Source organism: Pseudomassariella vexata, assembly GCF_002105095.1.
Source record: "Pseudomassariella vexata strain CBS 129021 chromosome Unknown BCR38scaffold_10, whole genome shotgun sequence".
Taxonomy (NCBI): domain Eukaryota; kingdom Fungi; phylum Ascomycota; class Sordariomycetes; order Amphisphaeriales; family Pseudomassariaceae; genus Pseudomassariella; species Pseudomassariella vexata.
Window position 1 is genome coordinate 1528924 of NW_024467965.1, and position 23706 is coordinate 1552629.

General features: G+C 49.2%; 8 protein-coding genes across 8 annotated transcripts; 5 read left to right on the forward strand and 3 right to left on the reverse strand.

Moving 5' to 3' along the window:
* Positions 1-135: 135 nt before the first annotated feature.
* On the reverse strand, positions 136-943 carry BCR38DRAFT_396646 (dimeric alpha-beta barrel). The gene is made up of 3 exons (XM_040857651.1): positions 768-943; positions 469-697; positions 136-409 (listed from the first exon to the last, which is right to left on the reverse strand). The coding sequence occupies exons 1-3, from the start codon at positions 784-786 to the stop codon at positions 313-315; spliced, it is 345 nt and encodes a 114-aa protein (XP_040713693.1). The 5' UTR covers positions 787-943; the 3' UTR covers positions 136-312.
* Positions 944-1170: 227 nt separating this feature from the next.
* Positions 1171-3158, forward strand: BCR38DRAFT_303014 (fungal-specific transcription factor domain-containing protein; the record flags this gene model as incomplete). Its single annotated transcript, XM_040854577.1, has 3 exons — positions 1171-1224; positions 1317-1399; positions 1463-3158. Coding segments are annotated over 3 exons (1833 nt in total), but the record flags the coding sequence as incomplete, so codon positions are not given.
* Positions 3159-4493: 1335 nt separating this feature from the next.
* BCR38DRAFT_459457 (G protein-coupled glucose receptor regulating Gpa2-domain-containing protein) lies at positions 4494-6049 on the reverse strand (the record flags this gene model as incomplete). Its single annotated transcript, XM_040862284.1, has 2 exons — positions 4494-5456; positions 5603-6049. The coding sequence occupies 2 exons, from the start codon at positions 6047-6049 to the stop codon at positions 4494-4496; spliced, it is 1410 nt and encodes a 469-aa protein (XP_040713695.1).
* Positions 6050-11609: 5560 nt separating this feature from the next.
* On the forward strand, positions 11610-13505 carry BCR38DRAFT_411478 (uncharacterized protein; the record flags this gene model as incomplete). Its single annotated transcript, XM_040858583.1, has 1 exon — positions 11610-13505. One exon carries the CDS (start codon positions 11610-11612, stop codon positions 13503-13505), a length of 1896 nt encoding a protein of 631 aa, XP_040713696.1.
* Positions 13506-14325: 820 nt separating this feature from the next.
* On the forward strand, positions 14326-14595 carry BCR38DRAFT_348561 (uncharacterized protein; the record flags this gene model as incomplete). The annotated part of the gene is made up of 1 exon (XM_040856432.1): positions 14326-14595. The coding sequence occupies one exon, from the start codon at positions 14326-14328 to the stop codon at positions 14593-14595; it is 270 nt and encodes an 89-aa protein (XP_040713697.1).
* A 394-nt stretch (positions 14596-14989) lies between these two features.
* Positions 14990-16649, reverse strand: BCR38DRAFT_347822 (major facilitator superfamily domain-containing protein; the record flags this gene model as incomplete). The annotated part of the gene is made up of 5 exons (XM_040856376.1): positions 14990-15350; positions 15405-16026; positions 16081-16328; positions 16381-16444; positions 16493-16649. 5 exons carry the CDS (start codon positions 16647-16649, stop codon positions 14990-14992), a joined length of 1452 nt encoding a protein of 483 aa, XP_040713698.1.
* Positions 16650-18492: 1843 nt separating this feature from the next.
* On the forward strand, positions 18493-19161 carry BCR38DRAFT_348273 (cytidine deaminase-like protein; the record flags this gene model as incomplete). The annotated part of the gene is made up of 1 exon (XM_040856407.1): positions 18493-19161. One exon carries the CDS (start codon positions 18493-18495, stop codon positions 19159-19161), a length of 669 nt encoding a protein of 222 aa, XP_040713699.1.
* Positions 19162-22819: 3658 nt separating this feature from the next.
* BCR38DRAFT_348283 (alpha-N-methyltransferase NTM1) lies at positions 22820-23696 on the forward strand (the record flags this gene model as incomplete). Its single annotated transcript, XM_040856409.1, has 3 exons — positions 22820-23061; positions 23150-23485; positions 23552-23696. 3 exons carry the CDS (start codon positions 22820-22822, stop codon positions 23694-23696), a joined length of 723 nt encoding a protein of 240 aa, XP_040713700.1.
* Positions 23697-23706: the final 10 nt, after the last annotated feature.

Below are 23706 nucleotides of genomic sequence, written 5' to 3' on the forward strand. Positions count from 1 at the left end.
AATATGTGTGCAATTCTCTGAATCCTATCCATACACTTCACACGTATATTGTCCAAATATGAGAACCTTCTAAGTCTGCATGTCTTAACAACGTCGAGAAAAACACCAAGAAACGACCCAATGTCGATGAATTTAGCACTGCTTTCTAGTTTTCTCCCTTGGCCGACAGTTGCCACATAGAAATGCGTATGTTCTAGAAAGTCTTCTGTCGCTCAACCACAAATACACCTCTAGTTAGCCGTTCGTCCAATATTGTATTCTAATAACACTCCAAAATCATGCCCGTAAAATAATCCGAGTCCGAATTCGTATTTAGCTAAGCAGAGTTTTTGACGACTCGTCGTCGGTAGTTTCAAAGTCAAAACGCGTAACATCCTCCTTGAACGGCCACAATAACTTGCTGGTAACACTACAGAAGCAACGATTGATTAATACATGATAGAATTCCAGAAATTTGTGGTGGCGTACTCGTGATGCTCCTTCGAAGCTTGATACTCGGCCAAGGCCGCAAGATCTCGGTGGCGGCTGACCAATGCAAATTCATAGCCTTTGCTTCGCTCAATGGGATTGGTGACCGACGGGCCACCAACTGTTAGCTGTGCGTTTTCAACGCATGGCAGGGACTTGAGCTTCTGCAACTCGGAAATGAATTTGCTTTTGTGTTCCTGAGAGACATCAGGTTTAAATTTGAATAAGACTTGGATCCCGAATGCGCATTAGCAAGACGGGATCTGGCGAAAGCAATTGAATTAGACGGGATCGCTTACCGATATGAATGACTGCCATTCTGTAAGTCGATGGTGATTTGGGAAAGTGCAGGCTGACGAGGTAGGAAATTCTCGGATGTCGTGACTGAATATCAAGTATTATCCTGACTTGTTCAAGCAAAAGCGAGCGGTGAGACTGGTTAGTTGAAGCAAAGTGCACCTCATGCCCCTGTCAGTTATAGAGTTCATCGTTCTGCTTCTAGCGTTATAAGTGGACATCTGGTCGCTGACATGCGCGGATGGACACCCGCCCGACCGCGGACCTCTTCCGTCTTCCCCGCACATCACACAATCAGTCCTTAGATCAAACCTCATTTGTCGGATTTCGTGATCCGTCAACAATCCCGAGAATCTTCCCAGCCGGACCACTTCCATGGATACCGAAAGTGGACGTCACCCGCAGAGAAGCTCTCGCATAAAACTGGCTTGTTCGAGATGCCAGAAACGGAAGATCAAAGTCAGTTGCTTATTCCACAATTACCCTGGTAGTTGATCCATGATGTGACTATCAAGCCAAGTATGTTACAATTTGAGACTGACTATCCGTAGTGTGACGGCCAAGTCCCCGCCTGCTCTTCGTGTAAGAAGACAGGAGCTATTTGTTCGGGTGGCAACACTTCGCGAGATCGATTGTATTCGAGAGCGTAAGTTCTATAACGCCCATTAGTTTTTGTCCTTTAGTAACCTTGCAGAAGATATGTCAACTCATTGTGGAATCGTGTACGTTGGCTAGAGTCAGCGCTCGAAGGATTATCTCCTGACTTCGATTTTTCACAAGCACCTCCTGTCGGCTCCGGCCAGCCCGAAGAGTCACAGACGCAAAACGGTGGCACAGTCAACCTCGACCCTATTACTCCCAATCGTCATGGAGGCGACACTACGATCAATACCGGTGACCTGACCACCGTCAGCAATGGAAACCAGGTTTCTACTCCAGCCGGAGACGCCGATCAATCGAACGCGGAGCGAGTCCACGATATTGGCCTCGTGTCTGTAGGAGCTGGACACGATCTTCGTTATGTCGGTCCTTCCAGTGGGTATGCGTTCGCCAAGCTCCTACTGAAGGTCACCGGAGTGCCAGCACCACGGGGGAACTCATTGCAACAGAAAAGACGGGACTTGGCTCCCAGTGACGCCCTGACGGCAGCCCAAGCTCTTCGCATCACACCGTCACCATTACCAGCGAAGCTTGAACATTCTGTTCAGCTCTCTTCAGTGTACTGGGAAACGATGCACCCACAGTATCCCTTTTTACACCAGCCCACATACTTGAAGCGCCTTGAGCACGTCTATGGCTCGCCAGAGCCGAGACCAGTTTACAAGTTCCAGACCTTCATGGTGCTTGCTATCTCAGCAACCGTCCTCTCCCATCGATACAAAACGGTTCTCTCTGCCGAAGGATTTGCCGCCTCGGCTCTGGAGGCTTTTGAGAAAACCCAGGTCGAGGGATCTCTGGAGGGGATCCAGTGCCTGCTTCTACTCATTGTTTACGCCCTGGTGAATCCCTCGACTCGACTCAATGCCTGGTATCTGAACTACTTATGTATTTCTGCTGTTCTGGACTTGGGCCTGCAGAGGGATGTCAGGGGCAACCTGTCCCTATTGACGCGAGAAATGCGAACGCGGATCTTTTGGGTTGTCTACTCGCTCGATCGGTCCTTGGCTACGGCTTTGGGTAGACCGATCGGGCTCAGGGATGAAGCTTGCGACTTGCGCTTGCCCCTAGACATCGACGACGATCAACTTCTGGACCCTAACGCGACCCCGCGGCAATTTGGCACGAATCCTATGGGAATCACCAACGCCATTCACTTGATCAAGCTAGCGCACCTAAACTCGGAAATCAAGTACATCGGACACTCTATATCAAACAAGACACCGTCGTACTGTTACCCAGTAGTAACCGACCTGGAAGCTTGGCAATCAAATATGCAAAGCCGCCTTGACCAGTGGGCGGTCGAGCTATCACAACATTGCCCTTCAAGATATCTCACCCAGGTCGCCACACTTCGCTATCATGAAGCACGGATTCTTCTTCTACGGCCCAGCCCAGCCAACATCAGTCCAGCGGCTGCCGCCTTACGCACCTGTCACGTTAGCGCAAGTGCTGTAGTTCGCATCACGTTGGAAATGTACCGAGAAGACTTGTTAGTGTACTCGTGGCCCGCGATGCATACCCTATTCCTTGCGACCATAACCATGTTGTACTGCGTTTGCGCCGTGCCCGACCTCTCCGAAGAAGCTGCTACCGCAGTCGAAGCTGTGCAGATGCAACTCCAGGCCGTATCCAATATTCTTAGCTCGGCGGCGGAGACTTGGCCTGACGCCAGGCGAAGCCGCGATGTCCTAGATGAGGTGGGGACGGCCACCATTCGATGGATACGCCGCACCGTGGGTCGTGAGGGTAGCGCTTTTGAGAACCCTAGGGTTTCCGTCGGCGCTCCTGCTCGTCAGAATCAGCATTTGAACGCCGGAGATGCTTCGCGGATAGATCCTAACTTGCAGGATTCCATGGTCAATTCAGTCGCTACGCAGCAACCTTCATCCTCCCTGGATGGGGATCCTTTCGCCGATCCGTTTGTTTTTCAGATTAAAATGGCTGATTTATCGCCAGGAATGACAGATGTTGACCTGAATTTTATCATGCAGGGCATATTCAGGGATTACCAACCGGCGGTGGATTTTGACGTAGACTTCGATGCGAATTTTCTCACAAACTATACGTGATTACTAGTGCGGTGAGTTAGAAAGGGACAATCATAGTACCATGGCGCAGTGAACCTATCCTGGCGTATGGCACTTCCAAAAACGATAGCTCGATCCTTCTTGAGATGTCGGTTAGGTTGATTAATCCTAGTGGGTAGATAATAAGGGCGCCGCCTCTTTCGGTATAGTAAACATAGATTGGTGTTATTTATAGGTCCCGTCCGGGTAGGACTGGCGCAGCGAAGCCAACAGTTTCTCGTAGGATGCAGCCGTGACTGGGCGAACCACGGTATAGATGCGTCGAGATGAGAAACTCAGAGGAAAATGTTGTACATACAGGACAAAAATAAGAACCGAGCTTTGCGACAGAAGGCCCCGCGGGAAGAGGTAAAGCAGGCGGCGCGTTCGCCATCGACAGTTTCTGCCGCAAAGGAACCATGCTGAGGATAAATAATTGGATGACAGCGCTATGGCGATGCTGCAACATGAGTTTGGAGCTTGGAGCAGGAGGGACGCCTCCTGTGCCGAAAAGGTATAGAGAGAAGTTGCATGGAAATTATTATGACAGTACTTAACGAAGCAGACCCACAGCGCGCCTTTTCATTATGGGTTTTGTTATATTCCGTATTGGAGCTCTTCCCAATCTCAATTTGTTTTACTGGCACCTACGATCATATAACTATATCAGGTTGGAAAAGGTGTAGCAATTAGTCTGTTTACCCAGGGAAGCTTATACTTGCAGATGAAGATCAGACTGGATCCCGGTTTATCTATCAGATGGGCTGCGCTCTCAGGTCCGTGTGCTATGAATCCCAGGTCGCAGGGGTGAAGCCGGGGGGAGGGGGGAATGCAGCCCCTGGTGAACATTGGCCCCATATAATTAAATACTCGTTGTAGTCAATAAGTTCCAACGTAAGCTCCACGAGACCCTATTCATGAATGTGATTAGAAAAAGTGCGAACGTCACAACAAGAGAAAGCGCATTCGTGTCTGTCAATAGCGTGAGCCTCATGTTCTACCTCAGTGTAATAATACGCGTTTCTTATCAGATTCCATTTCAACTACAACCGATGTGACGGTATCCATATGAATGGCGTTCTCATTCATCCCACTTCCCACCCCTCTCAAGGATTCCTGGCTGACACCGCTCTCGTCCGCACTAGGCCACCCGCACAAGCCACTCTTACCACCACTGGCCCCTTGCCCTCCGACTCTCCACCAGCCGCGCGCCCTTCGTCTACCCTTGCCTGCTCTCTCTGGGTCGGCATCGCCTGCTGCACCCTGGACCCAGACCATGTTTCCAAATCGCCTCTGTGGTGTCCTCATGAATGCAAAGGTACCGAGCCCCGAGTCCTCCGTATCGGGCGAATTGAAGATGATGGAGTGCCGTGTCGTTGAGAACAGAACGACGTCGAGCCAGCCGTTTGATGCAATCATGGCTCCTGCTAAGCAGAAATAGTCAATGCTTACGTTCCGCCCGGCCATAGAAACGATGCGGCCCAGTGCCAAGGGCGCCGTACACACAACGTAAATGACGGGATAAACCAGAAAGGCTGGAGGGTGACCCGACCTCGACCTAGGTGCTGCTGCCAAGTTCCTTTGCAGCTCACCCGAAGCACGGCTATGCGACAGCGGCTTATCCCATTTCAGCGAGAAGAAAATCAAAGTGTACAGAACGCTTGTCAAGGCAAGCGACACGAAGATCCAGAAGTAGTGCAGCCACAAGCGGAGGTTCTCGTACTCGACGTTCATCCAACACCACGCCCGAGCCCGGACGTAGAGCCCACCTTGAGACCACCCGTTCCGAGTTATGATGATGCCGAGGAAGCCGAGGGCGTAGACGAAGAACCAGATGCAGCCGATGGCTATATATAGGGTTTTCTGGGGGGGCTTGTATCGCTTGATGACGGAGAGGTAGGTGTGCACGGCGATGGCGGAGATGAAGGCGCTCGACGCTAGGTCGCCGACAGAGACAAACCAACCCTGGACCGTAAGTCAGTAACGTGATGTGGGTATCAATGGGGGATCACGAGGTGCCTAGGAGGACAAAACCCGGCCATGGCAAAGTTGGAACTCCTTTTCTCGAGTTGGTACGGAGAGGGCGGATTAAATGAACTCAAGCTGCTCACCTGTGCCCAACACGTCGAGGTGCCCACGTAAATCGCATCCGACCGAACCCAAGACGCATTCAACAGAAACGCCATCGCTTGATGCATATCTGCGAAGAGAAGGTTATATACAAGCACCAAGAACTGATTCAGCGCCCTTTTCTGTGGCCGGGGTCGATTCCTGTTCGTCGCGGAAGCACTCGTCACGACTCTCGGCTTCGCCTGCCCGTAAAGTCTCTCTGACAACCCCAGAGATAAATCTTGATGGTCCTCATTGTCGAACTGGGATCGCGCCAACTGCCACCTCACCAGCTTATACGTCAGATATCCAAAAAGCGTGGTGCATGAGACGAAGGACAGCATTCCGAGTACTGCCACGGCGATGAGGCCATGACGATGCGCGTCCGGCAGGGGGATAAGACTGTCGCTTTCTGGTGCCAACTTCGCGTATACATCGCTGGGTGCCATGTCCAATTTTTTGGTCCGCCGCTGAAATTCGACGCGATCGAGGAAGGCACCTGTCTGTCCACAAGGAAGCCGTGGAATTTAGGTGGCGTCAACGTCCGCCGCCAAGGACCTTGTAAGGCTTTTAAAAGCGAATCGAAACTCCAAACCTCCAGAACCAAGCCATGTAGAATTGGGAGACTTGGTATGTCGACGTGGGGGGCCAAATGATCTAAATCGTGTTTCGGTCGCAGGCTAATGAATACCACCAGCCGCTCTCACTGCCAGGGTACAATTCACAGGATATGTAATCGGCTAATGACGCCTGCAGCATCGCGGCTTGCGAATGCAACGCCACTGCATATGTCGAGAAACGCTGGTGCAAATCCTGCCGGTCTCGATTTCGTCTCATTTGTCCACGAGCGGCGGGTGGGTGGTCAGACCTCCCCCGCTGCGTGCATCCTGTATAGGAAGGTTGCTTCAAGTTTGCTGATGAACAAGCATGGCAACGAGACAAATGAGTCAGACTTTTCCCCTCGACGACAAACACGCCCAGAGAACTTTCGAAAGCATGGCGGTAGAATAGCGAACATACGCAATCAGCTTCACGAGCAAACGTCACTGTCTGACCCGAAATCATGGCGCGTGGTTAAGCAAGACCCCGGTTATGTGGTACAGCTTAACAGCCATGGATTCCACGTGGGGGAAACTGTGTTACGGCAAGGAAGGGAGAAAAGTCGGCAGGATTGTAGGATTTGAATTAATGTTGCATTGTGCCACGCGGGACGGAGTTATTTGCCCCTGAGCATTGCCGGTAATCCCGACTGCATACTTGCTTACTTAAGAAGGTCCTGAACAGCGCGAGAACAATTCTATTTATTTTGGATCTGGGCGAACCCACTTTTGATGACACGAGCACCGTGCTTGAAGTGACTCCTTGGATACAACGGTCGGAGCAGGAAAGGTGTCGATATCATCAATCAGACGGCAACAATAAGATTGGAACATACGTTCCACGTACCTAATAATAACGGGACTTCTAATAAGCTCAAACTTTCGAGTTCTTGTTCCTACGATATAGTTACCGGCCTTGTAGCACTTTATGTCGGAGGCGGCGCTTACCCGCGGCCATTCTACAACCGTTTGCACTTCTAGCGTACTTTCCATTGTGGCACAGCGCGAACCGGTGCAGATCTCCTGGCTGACTGACTTCTGAGCTGATCTCAAGAAAGCCTCGAGCCTTGCTGAGGAGGTACAAGTCTGACCAACGGTAAGCCCACAAAAATACAATGTCAACAATATTAAGGCAATTATGCAGACTTATCTCACGCAGGTTGTCCAATTGACATGATTGAAACCATTAAAACGCCTTAGACTCTGGTCAGCTATGGATGGGTTTCGCCTGAGTGCAACCCAACAGGCAGACGAGGTGCACCAATGCCAAGCCGTTGGCACCAGCACACAAAGTTCAAATGCTGAACACGCTCTGCAATTTCGGCAGATGAAGATACTCCCCAAGCTGTTCCGCATATCGTCTCTGCAGGCCAATGTTAGCCACGACGGCCGACATAGACGTTCCGTCTCGAAACCCCCGAGGGTAAATAGAGCTTCTTGCTTAAAGGTAGGATAAGCGTTCTGATACTCTCATAGATGCAAGCCCGTCAATGTGTCAGGACTTTGTGGGGTCATTCGAGTTGCCGGGATCTTTCAGCTACCACATGGGTTATAGAGTAGCCCTCCTAGGCCTGTCCTGAGCGAGCCGGAATCCCTATTCCACCTGGGGAAGAAGTCAACTCTAACTTATCACCAGTAAGAGGGGGTTTCTCAAAATTTTGACTAGGTAGAGTGTTTCGAACTCACAATAACTTCTTTACAGACATGGAGACGTGTGTAAAGGTAAGCAAAAAGGAGGCAAGTGGACGATTAATAACCGGCGGACTGAGCACGATCGTCAAGTTGTGTCTAAATACTGAGCCTTGCCATATTATCACATCCACAGTGCGTTTTTTATCCTGCCACCCCCTTGCAAGCCTTGTTCTTGTCGGGTGTTGCAGTCGAGGCTGACACGGAACCTGTGGACAAGGATGTGAAACCCCCACAGCTGCAAATATTGCTGTTGGTCTCGAAAATTGAAGTGAACCGTTGCTAGGGTCGGATAAAGAAGCGATCTGAGCGAGCCAGGTAGTTGCCCTTGGCAGGTAGGTACAGACATGTTTCTTGGATTGATTAGACTATGTGGATGAAAACCAACCGACTGACCGACCAACCAGCCAACCATCACCAACTTGAAATCAGCATTAAGACAAGAAGAATAAGAGGTGGCCCACTACAAATAGTCCAACTTAAACTATCGAGTTGCCCCAAAGCACGAGATGTGTCGGCTATTACCCATGATCTGTGTTCCTAATCCCCTGGGCGGGAGCGCCGACTATGAACCCTGTATCATCCTGCATATGATCATTATATTATATATAGTATACTTGGCCTGTGCCGATGTCGATGCGTTGTGAACTAAGAAGTGCTTGGTTGAACCATCACCAAGAAAACATCCTCAACCGGTGCGTTACTATCTCACCACTCCTTATCACAACCTATTCGTGACCCTGTTCTCCTACGTTAATTTTGTTTGGCAGGTTATGTAAGGTGTTTGTTGTGGAATCACTGGGTCGACTTCGGGGCTGATCAGGGAAACTGGTAAAGGGCACCAAGACTTATCGTTAGGAAGAGAATCGTGGGTGAAGTACTTCCCACATTCATCTGTTGAACTTGGACCCTGTTTGTTTGCGCTCGTTTCGTAAAGGTGGCGTGGACATCCATGTGTTGCCAGCTGACTATCAATCTTGTAACTTTACTGATAAAACTACCTAGGAATTATTGTCTTCGTGCTTTGTGACTGATACTGTAGCTTATTACTTTCTTGGTAACCTTAGTTATGTAGGTCATACTGACAAGCCAATATGTTCAATTACACAAAACATTGTCGCAACTGTCGCAAGGTCTAAGATACCAATATTTAGCCCTTCACTATTTGATCGATCATATCGCCTTTTCTTAATGATGCGACCGCTTCTCGTAACGACAGGGTTCGGTATGTCTGGCTCTAAGTGGTTAATATCCGACTATGCCACCTCTTCTTCAACTACCACAACTTCACTACAATTTGATGAATTTTGACACCCAGGCGGTCGAATAGACTCTTTGAAAGCCAGCTGTGTTAACAGGGTTATCAGTCGCCGATTCAGGTAAGCTTGTGCATTACGTTTCTTACCCCTTCTCAAGGGGTCTAATTTCTCCCTTGATGCGGCACTTGGCATGTTCGGTTACTAATTGGACTTTTAAAGCGCCAATTGAAATTGACCAATTTCCGGTTGTACTCCAACCAGATTTGATGACCTTTTCGGTCACACAGCCTTGCGTGCTTTGGCATAATAGCGAATAAAATTGACTTTGCTAGCTAGCGAGGCATTCGTCATTCTATCTAGTTTGCTAACTTTGGCTCTACAAATCGCTCTCAACTCTTTTTAGGAGCTCGTTATCGTCAGACTGGAGTCTTAATGGAGTACACACAAGTAAATAAGAACAACAATATACGCCATGTACAAAAGCAAGAAGCCATCCACTCATCCTGTATACGAATTGGTAGCGATAAATACCAAAATAATAGATAATTTACGGAGTCGTGTGATCTACAGCTGTAGAGGATAATCAAGTGAGCATAAGATGGATCTTCTGGCTTGGTTTGGGGCAGGTATACACCCATAAGCTACTGGTGCGCGATGTAGTTGTCCATTCAGCTATCCCGCGAATGCACTCACAATACGCTTCTCCTAGGCTATATAAAGTCGCTGGCTGGGTTGAATTGGGCCTTCTATAGTCCTACGCCTTTAATTCGGTCAGATAATGTCTGCTATGGGTTTCCACTATGCCGGCGCGGAGCTTCATATAACCTCTAAAAAGAAAAGCAGAATCATGCAATCTATTGAATTTGCTATCTACTGTAGGCAAGTGTGGTCTAAGGTATAGAGGCGTACAAGGTACGTAGGAAACAACGAGTGTATTTAGAGAACCCTGTCAAGATTATGGTTGGGGCCAACCGGAGATCCGAAATGAAGATCAAATAGCGGCTGATACATCAGAGGCTTTTTTCGTGAAGATGATATAACAATCCAGTAGAGGCTTCGTTCCCGAAAATCTAACGGTGGCCGATGCATTAAGAGTTTTTGACGGTCAACCATTAAGATCCTCCTGACAGTTCGTATAAACCTAGCCTTTTTCCCCCTCTACGAAATTAATAAGCCAACAGTCATGCCCCAATTCATGTGGAATCCCGATCACTTCGTCCAGTGCATTTTAGAGGATTGATCAATTGAAGCTAGAAATAGCTCTGAGTGAACGTACGTGATCCATGTAAGGTTTATCCTCCACGTTTCAGTACAGAAGGGTTCCGGATTATGGCCCGAATACTTATAGAAACAAGTGCAGTACTGAAAGACTACAGGAATACTGATAATTTCAAACAATTTCCAGGGGCTGATTGATCAGTCCTTTCCCGCGCGCCTTCGTAGTACCAGTACAGCTCCAATACTCGAAATCTGAGATCTACTAGCTAAATTGCTTGTAAATAGATTCAGTCACGGTTAAAAAAACGTGTAAATGAAGCTGAAGTGGTTATGCGTGGTTCATCGCTAATGTGGTTATCGAAAGGTTGATATTACCGAGCGGGTAATACTCCATGGTAGAAGGGCTTCCCGGGTGGAATGTGAGACTCGGTTTTCGTATAACTGTCGAGTAGTGGTCCCTGAATCTTTTAAATAATTCCTGGTGGCAGTTATACATCAAGTCCCGTCAAATGGAAAGCCCCAGTCATACTTAATGTATAGAGTGGGTAGTCTGCTTCTCTGATCTCCATGTTGATGATGATGGAGAGTGTGGTAACCACGATGCTAATACCGTAGCAACGAGTAGCGGTGAAGGGAGATGACGTCATATCTAGTAACGCGGGTCTCCGTTTCTTGAAGCTTAGGCGGTTGCTAATGTTCGCCGAGAAGGTGACTTGCCACATCTCCGACTAAAGAATGTATATAGCCCAGCATGGTGAATGTCCAATCATTAATAGATACTGTTGGAAATATAGGCAAGAGGGTTGTATTGGTAATGATGACGATGATGATGATGGGACTAAGTCCCAAAGGCTGCAGCTACGCAAGGGCTATCTGTGGGCAATCGGCCCAAGCGCTGCTTCTAGTATCAAGGCTTGTGGCTCTGGATGCTCGGCATAAGATTTCCGTGTTAGAGAAAGGACTGCAGTACAGTAGTGATCTAGCATGTCAACAAAATGATCGCAGGCTCGCGCGGCTAGGTATCATTGCGGGAGCAAGTAAGCACTAATCTGAATAAAATTATCGTGCAGATCGATATAGCCAATTGAGATCCTTGCCCCTTCCGAATATCCTCTAGTAAATCCACATGACCGTACACACGAGCCGAGGCAAGTCACACGGTACTCCTCACCATGTCATTCTGAATGCCACAAGAAAACATTTCGCCTCATTTTCATTTACATGGAACAGGTCACAGAAAGGAAATGGCTTCATCAAAATGGACCCCGTTGCAACCCAATGCCGACGATGACTTTGAGATGCGCCCGTCTGATCGTTTCAATAATCGCACTGGAGAAGAAACACCGGACCCTTCCAATAATAAGCCTCGCACAAGGGGCCAAGGACTTTTCCAACAATCAGACCTATCCTTTGCCTCTCATGATAAAACGACGCAACCTGTGCTGCCGCTTGGTAGACCAAAGGCAAAAAAGGGTATTCACACCCAGGACTTGTGGACAGCCGCTCTATCTTTCACTTGTCTCGGACTTGCCATTCTGGTCGTGGCAGACGACCGTATAGCCTGGCATCTGGGACAGGGAGATGACGACAACAACCAACTCATCGTGGTGGGCTTCCTGCTCAGCATAATGAATCTCTGCACCGAAAGCGTCGCACCAACCCTTTTTCTTCTCATGGAAGCCAGGTTTGGCCCCTCAACGCTTCAGAACTATCAAGGCCTTCTGCGGAACGAAATCATAGCGGAAAGGCTACACTTTGTGTGGAGGGTCGTGCTCTGTGCCATGGTAGCGCTCCCGCTGGGCGTGAGTGCTGCATACAAGGGGTTTTCGGGTGGCCACAGCACCATCGAGGTGCGGGCTGCAAACTACGTTGGAAATGCCTCCTATTATGGAATGTTCGCTCCTCCCGGTCTACAACCACTAGGGAATAACCTCGGTATATGGTTGTTCTCTAACGCTACGTTGCCTTTCGCCGTGGCTTCGTCATACGGCGCCGTGGCCCCTGATTTTCCCACTGAGCTCCCGACACCCTATGGCTTCAACGTCCTCATGCTCAGCAACGAAAGTACGGCCATGTTAGATATTCCACAACCCGACTATGTTTCGGCTGTGCAAAGCAAGCTAGCTATTGGCGAGTCGTGGACTGTTTCGGCGCCCGTCTATGGCACAGTTTCCACCTTCAATAACTCTAAGACGACAGACCCCGACGGATGGGACTTATATTTTCAGATCAAGTGCAAAGCCGCCAAGCCCTCGGATGGATTTTCGACGACGTGGATGTACAACCCTCACTATTACCTTACGCTTTTGGGTAGCCCCTCAATCGCAGGAGATCAAACGCATCAATACATCGGCTACATCCCCTGGCCGAACCGCACGTCTACACCAAGTTGTTTAGATTTTGCCCCTTACGCTCAATTATACAACATCTACCGACAGAGCTGCCACGGCACCTGGTCCATCACCCGGGGCAGCATCCTCCTCAAAGATGGTTCTTGCGATGGCCCCATCCTTCCGGCGGAAAAACAGCAGCTCATCGTCGACAACGCCCTGGTCCTCGAGCTATACATGGCATCTTTGTTCGACTTCTTGGGCATATTCGTCGACAGTAACAACCAATCGGATTGGGCTAGTCCATATATGGCGACTGGGGTAGCCGCCATGTTATGGTCAAGGATCACTGCACTCGACGGTGCTTCTAACATGGCTCGATCTCAGAAAGCAGGCTGGACGTCTCAGCAAGGTCAGATCAAATACACTTTCGAGGAAGCTGGGCTTGTGTATCAGGTTGACGACACGCCTCAGTACACACGACCTACACTGAAGAAATCGGGACTGTTATATTGCGTTTTCCTGATCCAACCAGTCTTGCTTGTCGTCATGCTAGTGTCATTTTCACTACTCCACTCAACGCCGCTGGACAGAGGGTTTGGTCTGGTATCTATATTATCGGGTGTCGATCGAGAGAGTCTAGACGGCATCGCGGGAGCTAGCCTTTCGGGCGAACTTGAAGAGGATGTCAAGTTGATCATTCGTGCAGTCCACGCGGAGAACAAAGAATCAATACAGTATCAAGTTACGCAGTCTTCGCCGACGTCAGCTCGCACTGGGAGATTGGTTAAGGCTACTGTCTACCACTAAGTTGCAGAAATATCCGAAGCATACATTTTCAATTTGCCTGTGGTAGATTGCAAAGCCTGCATAGTTAAGCCAGTGGTCGCAGCGCGGACCCGGATTTCATATTTTTAGAACGATGAAGCAGTGATTGGCGAGTTCTTAAGCCGTTGACGAACTCAAAAACGAAGTCGAAAAGAAAGGGAAACAGGAAAACCTAAGGGAAAGAAGACATGGGAATAATGGCTAACGAGGTACCACTATGATACAAATATATTCCACAGGAGCTGGGAAAGATCAAATTGAGTTGTTGATGGTGTTATTTTGATGAATTACATCAATTACGAATGAACGAGGTTTATTGTCTCGAAATCACGATGCTGTCGAAGCCTTTGAGAGCAGGACTGCACGGTTTGTCTGAAACCCGTCACAGGCAAGCCTGCAGGAAACCCTGAGCTACGCAGGATATAAGGTGTCTTGAACGAAGTTAAAGTCATTCACGCGAGGCAAAATACGAATATCTACGATGTTGCAGCAATCAAGCTGATAATCCGATCGCTAGTCATCAGTCCACTTGGCGCACAGATGTCTGTCAAGCAGCAAGCACGATCGATTGCGGGCAGATCCCCGGATCGGCATGCATATGACGTCATTTCTTCGAACTCAGAATCTCGAAATACCGGTTTTGGTGGAACCCCGATGTCATGGAAGCACTGAGAGTACGGATACCACCAGTCTATCTAAGAATACACCTAATCCAACTCTTTCGGATGTTGCGTCCGTCCATCAAATTGCATAATATCTATCACTAATATCACCTAACCCAACCAACCTGCAAATCATCAGAATGCCCATCCAAAACTCCAAAGACTCCGGCGTCACTGGCGCAGCCAAGTTCGTTACGAGCACCGTGGGCAACACGGTTGGAGGCATTGGTCGCACCGTCGGCAACGTCACTGGCGCGTTAGGACGGGGCATCGGCGATACGATTACTGGAGCTACGGGCTCCGCCGGCAAACCGGTTGGTGATGCCATCGGCTCTATAGGAACAGGCGTCGAGAACGGCGCTGCGAGCGTCGCCAAGGGTGTCGAGAACGCGGGGCAGTGGAAGAAATAGGGAAGACAACATCATTGGAAACACCGTCGCATTTGGCACTTCCGGCGATGCCCTGGACAGAGTCGATTGCCTGTACGAAGACACCGGCTTGAGCGAAGAAGTCGGCGTATATAATTAAACGCTGGGATGCTGGGTTACGGGGAATGGCGTTCGAGGAATGACAGGATGATACACGCTGCTTTGATCGAGGCAATGATCACAGAGTATGGGGCTTGTACAATTTGGAGGGGAAGACTGGCACCGGCAGAAAACATAGCCAAAGCCTTGTTCCATAATCTGTTATTTTCCCGTAAATGTACACACTGCTGCTAGGGGTTTTTACAAGGTCGATATAACCCGAACTACGACTCCTCGAGAGCCTTCCACTAATCAGCCAACTGAGAATCCTCTTCGCTTAAATACTTTTCGTTCCATCGAGTGCACTGACAATCTTGGTCACAGCAGCAGGATCCACACGGGTCTCGTTATTTGCCGAGTCAGAGCCACTTGCTGATGACTTGACAGCATTGGCTGGATTCTCTGGTACCATGTAAACCACTGCTGTGGTTGCGGGAATGGTAATGCCGAACATAGCAAATGCAATGACCAAATTCACCATAGGTGAGACCTGAGCCGCACCAACGCCAAACGATATGCACGAACCGATCGACTCAAATGACCGGAGCAGTCCGATAGCCAGGGTCAATGTTTCTAGATCGTTAAAGAAGGCCCCGATCATCCAGTAGACGAACATGTAGTGCGACTCGTTCATGAATCTGTGTCGGGATCAGTTTTTCACGACCCAGTCTCAAGTGTCAGGCAACTCATACCTGAACAGCACATTCACCGCGAACGCTCTCCCAAACTCCGGACTGGCCCAATCAATAGTAATCTTGGGCACAGTCTCCTCGTACAATTTCTCGTTCGACACCTGCCAACCAAACAACCCCAACATGAAAACAGCAAAGAACAACCAGGTTATCTTCGCCAGAACTGGCCGACTCCAGATCTTGAGATCGTAGAACCAGCCCCAGAACACGTTAGCGGCGGTGGCCGCAAGACCTGACGACAGCGCCCCCAACGTCCTGGCCCGGACCGAAAAGTACTTGGTCAAGTAGATGCCCTGGTATGTACTATTCCAGTTAAACCCTATGAGAATAGGGATGAGCAAGAGGAACTGTTTTGTCTTCAGTAGGCCCCAGAGCTTCTTGGCCTCAACCAGCACGGCTTTGTCCTTCGTCGGGTCCAGAGTCTTGCGCCCGTCCCGACGAATCAGCTTCTCAGGGGTGGAGATTAGCAATGCTAAGGGCAGGCCCAGGCATTGCAGAGAAATGAGAACCAGATATGTTGAGTAACCGACTTTTCCTCTCTGGCCGTTTTTGACGTTCAGCGAGAGCTGGATCGATGAGCCGATGAGCTGGCCCAGCTCGCGAAGACCTAGCCATATTCCCGCTGTTCAAATCAGTACGGGGCCGACACCTCGAGTCGATTGATTTTGTGACTTACTGAACTTGCCCCGGTCTTTGATGTCGCCATAGCCCAATGCGATTGCGCCCTCTGAGGCCCACAGTGCTGAGGCGGCAATGCCGCAAGTCACGCCGCCGAAGAGCACGAACCACTCAACGCCGTAGCGATTGTTCACGTAGAGTGATGCAGAGTAGGGTGCGTATCCCAATGTGCCGATGATAAGAATTTTTCTCAGGCCGAACTTGTTGGCGAGGACGGAAAATAGGGGGCAGCCAAAGACCATGATGCTGGACAGATGTCAGATTTCAGGGCCGGCGATAGTTAAGTTTGACCTCTTACCCGAAGGTCAACGAATTTGAGCCGTTGACTAAATATGGTTCTTGCTGGCCTCCAGCACCAGTGTCTGTTGGTTAGCACGCTTTATGCGCTGAAGAAATTTTTGCAGTCTTACTGTTCAGTGCATTCCAGATACCGGGCTGGGTGAATGATATCAACCCCACGACGATGACATTGAACAGTGGACTTCGATACCATCGTGTAAATCGCGTGACCGGTTTCGTCTCAGCCACCACTTCCTCTCCACCATCGCGGCCTGTTTCGATCGACATTATAGTCTGTCCTCTGAGTAGTCGTGAATACAAGCGGACAGCAAAGAATCATAATGTACAGAAGAGATGTCAAGGTTGTGATTCTATCATGGTTAAGAAGTAGATAAAGCCGCACTTCATTTGACGCCATCGGTATAAGCCATATTCGGCCATTGAGAAGGACAAAATTCTTCACGCTGAGGCCTCTATTCCCAGTTTGGATATTTGCCCACTATCTGAGGCCCACTGAAGTCGAAATCGCATTGGCTGGTATGAAGTCGTGATGCAGGGAAATGATTGCGACATATCACAAGTTATATCCCCACTACCAAGGTAACATCCTGGGGAAGTCATTACATAAGTGCGAATGCTTGGCAGTATAACATATTCCACAAAGAATGCCTGGATCAAGGCGATTTTGATCGAATATAGTGAGGAACCTGCATGAAGATCTGAAAGTTATCGATGTTCTCTCGTTTATTTGATGGGCTGTCTCGCGAAGAAATTGAAACTACTTGCCCTGAGAGACCGGCGTAAATTACTGGAACGGCCAATGCTTCAACTGGGTCGCTCTGATTGATTATTCTTTACTTAATATGAACAGTAGGCTGAGAGTCCTATATCATTAAAAGAGATGACTGGTACGAGTCTCGATGTTCAACTTATTCCCGGCCGCATATGATATACGGGTTGACAGTTGGGGTCGAAGGCAAAGGGCGGTATACACAAAGGCTACGTGACAGATCCGTGTAAGACCTTGCAGTGATTGGGCCAGCCTGTTTGACGTGCATGTTGCGCTGGACCGTTGGCGTCGTAAACCTTCACATTCGGTACCCATGGTTGACTTCGAAACTAACAGGTCAAACTTCTATGACCAACGTTATGAATCATTCTTGAAAGAAAGATCCCATCCTTCAATGCAGTCTCTGATTAAGTCCTTCTCCATGCGTCCACCTTTCCCACCACGACACTGCACAATACTACACAACACATTTTCCATCACCAGAAGTTTGCTAAAAAGTCTTGGAAATGTGTTCTATAACAGGGAGGTTTTGTTTTGAATCCAAGGTGGCGAGAGCACTCTTATGTACGCCCCGTCACTACGCAGACGTCGCAGCTGAAATTGCATCGAGGAATGAAAATAAAAGTGCCAACCAAGTCATGGCCGACTCTAAATAGTCTTTGGACGAGAAAAAATCATCATCTGATTGGCGTCCGCAGGCAGTGGTAAAAGAAAGGCCAAGTCGCCATACAGAGACATGTTTGATTTCTTAAAGCATTTGACTATATTGGCGGTGAGTGGTATTGGAGTAATGGTCGTGCAGGCGTCATGTCAGACTCCATGGTTCAAACAGAACTGTACCCGACCCTTAAGGAACCGATTAGGATTGCGTCTATAACTGAGAAAAGGATTTTCATACTCGTAGGTAGATGGGTATGAAGGAGAGGTAATCCATTGACACCAATTCCGAGTCCTCCAATCTTATAAAGTACAGCTCTAGACGCGAAGAAACCCAGAAACCCATATCTGGGCTGGAACCTAGCATGAGGACACAATCTGGCAGGACTCCAAGTTATGCCACTTTTCTCATCAGATCTGAATCCACTGTAGAGTAGTTCGGATTTGAGCGATAATTATAATCCAGCTCTCCTATTTCCACTAGCTTGAGATATAACGGAGATCGCCGCTTACTAAATCCACTAAAGCAGATTCGGGGCTTCCCGATCTTCGCCGTTGATTTGCCAGCTGCACTGGACAGGAGGCCATATTCACAACATATAAGATAACGACACGGTACAAAGTATTGCAAAGAAATACATCATTCAAACCCCCCATTTCCATAGCAAACAGCAACACTCCAGAATGTCGGCGACAGAGCAAGACATCGCCACCCTCCTCCAATCCCTCCTCACCACCATCGAGACCCAAATCGTCCCCCTAACCGCCCAGGGTGTCTCCTCAGGAAGCAAGCTTTTCGGCGCCGCCATCCTCTGCAAGTCAACCCTTGCCCCGCTCACAGTAGCCACCAACAACGAGCGCGCCTCTCCCCTCCTGCACGGCGAAATTAACTGCATCCAGCAATTCTTCTCCTCCCCCACTCTCGCCGTCGGCTACACCCCCCGCCCCAGCACCAAAGATTGCATCTTCGTCGCTACACACGAGCCGTGCTCTTTGTGTCTAAGCGGCATCACCTGGTCCGGGTTCGACAACTTCTACTATCTGTTCACGTACGAAGATAGTCGGGATTTGTTTAGCATCCCGTACGATATCCAAATTTTGGAAGAGGTGTTTCGGGTGCAGGCTGAGGGGGAGAGCGAGCAGGCGTTGGGAAGGAGGGAGTTGTATAATCGGAAGAACAAGTTCTTTACAGCGAAGAGCTTTGCAGATTTGGTGGGGGAGATTGAGGATGAGGGGGAAAGGACAAGGTGGGCACGGGAGGTGGGGAGGGTTAAGGGGTTGTATGGGGGTTTGAGTGAGAGGTATCAGGAGGGGAAGAGGGAGGGGGTGGAGAGTGCGAGTGTTTGGAAGTGAACGGAAAGAAGGTTGGGTGATGCAAGGACGTTGCTAACATCATGGAGAACTGTCCGCGGAAGGAGCGTCACTTGGAATTCTTAGTCTAGATCAATGGCGGTGTAGGGTAACATCACATTTCAGTTCCTCGGTGATTAATTCGGCCTTCACAACTGCATCACCCCTGCAACTCGGGAAATAATCGAAGCCCATGACGGTGCCGGCCGCTAACAACTCGTGGATGGGTTCATCGGTTGGTGTCCACATGAAATCCCAGGTATCAAGCGATCCTCCACGATACTCTCTATTCTATCCAATCGCCAGATATGCAAAGCCATCGCCGTAGATCTCGAAGCTGTATTTGATACCCGACGCACCATCATCTAGTTTGGTGATGGCGCAGGTGATGGCGCAGGTGATGGGGACCCAGCTTTGTTGAAGGAAAATGATCATGTCATGAGAGCAACGTCAAGCTATCTGTAGACAAGGTCTGGAAATTCGTCGCCGTGAGTCTCGCATGTGTGGCAGTCAGTCTTGACGAAGATGATCCAGGATGCCGGCAGGTTGTACGAGATGTGGGAGAAACACATGTGGTTCCGGCTTCGGCCATCGGGGTTGCAGTAGAACTGGCCAGTGATCTACCATAACATGAGGAAAGTGAGAGCTTCAGCGGGAAACTACCTCTAGAAATTGGAGGTCATGACATGCTAGTATCATCACACACATCGATCAAAACTAATACCTCTGCTTAAACATATCTTTCTCCCCATAAATAGTGTCATCACCGAATCATATTTCATTATTGTCCATAATCATTATATTTCCAGCATCCTCGGATGATCAAACCGCGATAATTCGAGACTGAGGCACAATTAGTACAACGCCATTACATAAGCTTGTAGTCACCTGTCTTCCGGCAAATAAGCTGACGAAGACTTCTACAGCTGGCTATGCTGGTGGGCTTGTAGAAACTGAGGGAATCGGCCCTCTGTTTATGACTCTTTATGGATGTCGTATTGATCACTGATCACTATGCCTGCTACATGTCGAATATCACGTGTGTCCAATCGAGTAGTCAGCAGTGCGTAAGATTGTATATAAATGAGGTGTGTTCTTGTCTGTCTGTCTTCTTGTCAGGGTACGGCCTGGACCGAAGGCGATAGTACAGAGTGAAGGGGAGAAATAGGCGTGTCCCCCTGGTGGTCACCTGGTGTTCACTGGCGGTCTCAGGTAGGGGTGCCCACGGTGATGCATTCGATCTCTCCCCTCTCTATCTTCCTCCGTCTCGACTCCTTACTTATAGCCAGCCGAGGTTCTCTGTTGGATTCTGGATGTTTGCTTCCGCATGTCTGTGTTCCTCCGACTTCGGCCAACATCTTGGATAGCGGCTCTTTATCTGCAACCAAGCGATTCCCTATCCGCTGCAAACGGCTTCAACAGCTCTCATTCGCCACAAGCGGCTCTCTAGCCGCCACAAACGACTTCCTTCCTGGTGGAAGCCGGCCCGCCTCGGATGACACTTGTGGCTCTGACACTTCTGTTCTCGCGAACTCCCGTTGCTCTGCCTTTTATAGATGCTTTAGAACATGTCGGTAACTTTGGTGTTACTTTTGAGAAGAGGGGTTCCTTTCGCCTTCTGAACTTTAAGTGACAATAGTCTTCTCTAGTGCCATATTATTTCTGAACCTAGGAACCAGGTGCCCTATCTGACACTACACGCGTTGCACTACGTGGGTTGGTATTGAGAGGCTATGTAAGGCGCTCTTGCTCTCTCTAAGGAAGGGTCGGCCCACTAACTACACTTAGCAGCACCAATAATTCTATGATTCCCAGGTTAGCTACATCTAGTGCCTATATGCCCTCTGGCGCTAGCTCCTGATAAAATCAATCGTGCGGTGTCACAATATCAAAGTTGATATACCGGTACTGTTTGTAATATGGGTCGTATAACTTATTATATCGTTACCGTGCCCTATCTTAGTGCCCGGGCGGCTAGGTTTTAAAAACAGCTACGGCGTAGCGGGAAGAGGAATCTGCTTCGCAGCACGAGCAGCGCTAAAGCGTCGTATATACTGCGGCAGGATGGGCCGGCGAGGATGAAACGAGCGTCGCAGCTACTCCGACCGGCGAGGTACAATATGGAGAAGGAGGCCCGGGGTTTAGAGCAGATGGGCAAGGAAAAAGAGGTTTTGGCTGCCCTCCTCGGCCACTGGAAGGAGAGCCGCAGTAGCGTAGTATGATCGCTAGCGCCGCGCTATCGCTGAGGAATCGGAGGGGCTCTTTGATACGGATGCCTAAAAGGGGCAAGTACTTCGGCCTGAAGCGACTGGAGGCGTCTCATTCCTAATGGCTTCTTCGGGTCTAGGGTTGCTTTTGCCACTTTGCGACATTCGCGCTAGCACCTTAATATTGTCGGTCGTGGAACAGGACCAGCAGTTCCGTCCAAAATGGACCTTTTTAGCGTAGTTATAATATTAGTCGTCCTTGATAGCCTTTACTGTTTTTGTTGCTGCCTCAAACGGGCGCTTAGGTATTGTTAGAGCTACCGCCAATAGTGCTCCCTCTACTATGGCTAGTGTTCCCATCGCCTATGCGTGCTAGCTTATTGTGGAGTGCGATGGCAAACTATTCTGTGAGCTCTGCCCGGCTGCATCTTATTGCAATGATGGAATTGCTCTTGCTACCGAGTCCAGCTCGAAGCCTTATCCTTAGTAGCGGTAAGGAACGTAGTGACCTGTTGACTGCCTCTAAGTTTGAGTCCTGCCTGTGACATTCCGGCATAGCCTTATGGAACTTGGAGTTGAAGATGACGGGGTACAGGCCGTCGTACTTCAGTGCGGTAAGGTCGCTTTATAACCTTCTGGCGCTGCTTGAACGACTGGTCAGAGTTGGCCTTGAGCGTTCTCAGCATTTTGGTCCCGTTCGCGAGGTTGTCGATAAGTCCTCTGGCCATGACGTCGGACGAATCATGATGGCCTTCGCGATACACAACTCGTCGTACTTGGTGATGTCCTTGCCCCTGTACCAGCCAATGGATTGTAGCGAGAGCTCATGGATCTTGCGCTAAAGTCTGTATGAGTCAGGCCCAAGTACCTATTGAGACTTGTAAGGCTTGCAATCATAATCCTTCTTCCACATGAGGCAGGCAGGTACAAGTTCTAGTATTTAGGGAACCCTCGGGGTCAACTTGGGATTTGTCCCCCACGCACCTTCGTAGTACCAATACAGCTCCTGGTGGTTGGAATCCGATACATGTCCTCATTTGAACATCGTTCCCAACAAGTATTTTTCTGAACCTTGAATACTTTACTACTAGCTATCACATCTTGATTAATGACTCACTCAAGTTATATGTCAAAGTTTCGGTCATTACTACTAGAATGTGTCAAGCTGAGATGAACAACCAGTACTGGATGGAGACCACTGTAAGAAAGACTACATATTATTGAACGAGAGGATTATTAACAGGCGTTTCCACCTGGGCGGAACTCGCTCTGCATGCCACACCGCTTTTACGTATTATGCGGCTAATCAGCGGACGACAGAACCCCCACTCTAATCGTTAGGCGCGTGGACTAGCCACAAACGCCTTATTATGCCAGATAGTGTTTTGCCTGTCCCAAATTTCAACCTCGCTCGAAACTCATCCATCTAGGTTATCCCCAACATGAACATAACGATGTCGGGCTCGGACCATACGGCGCAGCCAGATGCCTTGATTCGCACGGAAGATGGCAGGAATTACTGGGAAGGTGTCGGCGCCGATGTTAATGGGATGCTCGGGGGGGTCACCTCTGTTGCTGGCTTTTCCAACATCTCCAAAGTGGACTTGCAGGGCTCACGCAGCTTTCTAGCCAAGCTGGGCATTGGCTCTAAGAATGGAAGGCGTATTGTGGCTAATGCACTCGAGGGCGGGGCTGGGTAAGTAATGTCCCCTAAGAACTGTCAAGTACTTCACAGCATACTCTAAATTTATTGCTAACAATTCACCCTTTTGGGGCCTATACAGTATCGGTAGGGTCACTGAAGGCCTCCTCGCCGATGTGGCGGAGCAGATGGATGTGATTGAGCCAGTGGCCAACTTTACTAAGACTCTGCAAGCCAAGAAGGGCGTGCGCAACGTCTTCAGCGTCGGTTTGGAGGACTGGATGCCTGAACAGGGGATCCTATATGACCTGATTTGGACACAGTGGTGTGTAGGTTACCTTAACGATGAGCAGCTACTGCAATATCTGGAGCGATGTCGGGAAGTGCTGAAACCCGACGGTGGACTCATTATTGTCAAGGAGAATCTAACGACGAGCGGTGTTGATCTATTTGATGAAGCGGATAGCAGTGTTACGAGGTGAGTTTTCCTGGCACCGGAATGTGCATCCTGGTGTGGTAGACATTGACTGACATAGTGTATTAGGGAAGACGGAAAATTCCAAACCATCTTTCAGCAAGCGGGGTTGCGTATTGTCAAGTCCGAGATCCAGAAAGGTTTCCCAAAGACATTTCCCAGGAGACTATTTCCCGTAAAGATGTATGCACTAAAACCAAAATCAAAAATGTGATTGGCATTCT

Excerpts from the sequence above, each read along its gene's own strand:
- BCR38DRAFT_396646 (XM_040857651.1), bottom strand. Across the intron at positions 410-468 it reads GCTTCGAAGGAGCATCACGA|TGTTACCAGCAAGTTATTGT; the intron begins GTACGCCACCAC and ends TTGCTTCTGTAG.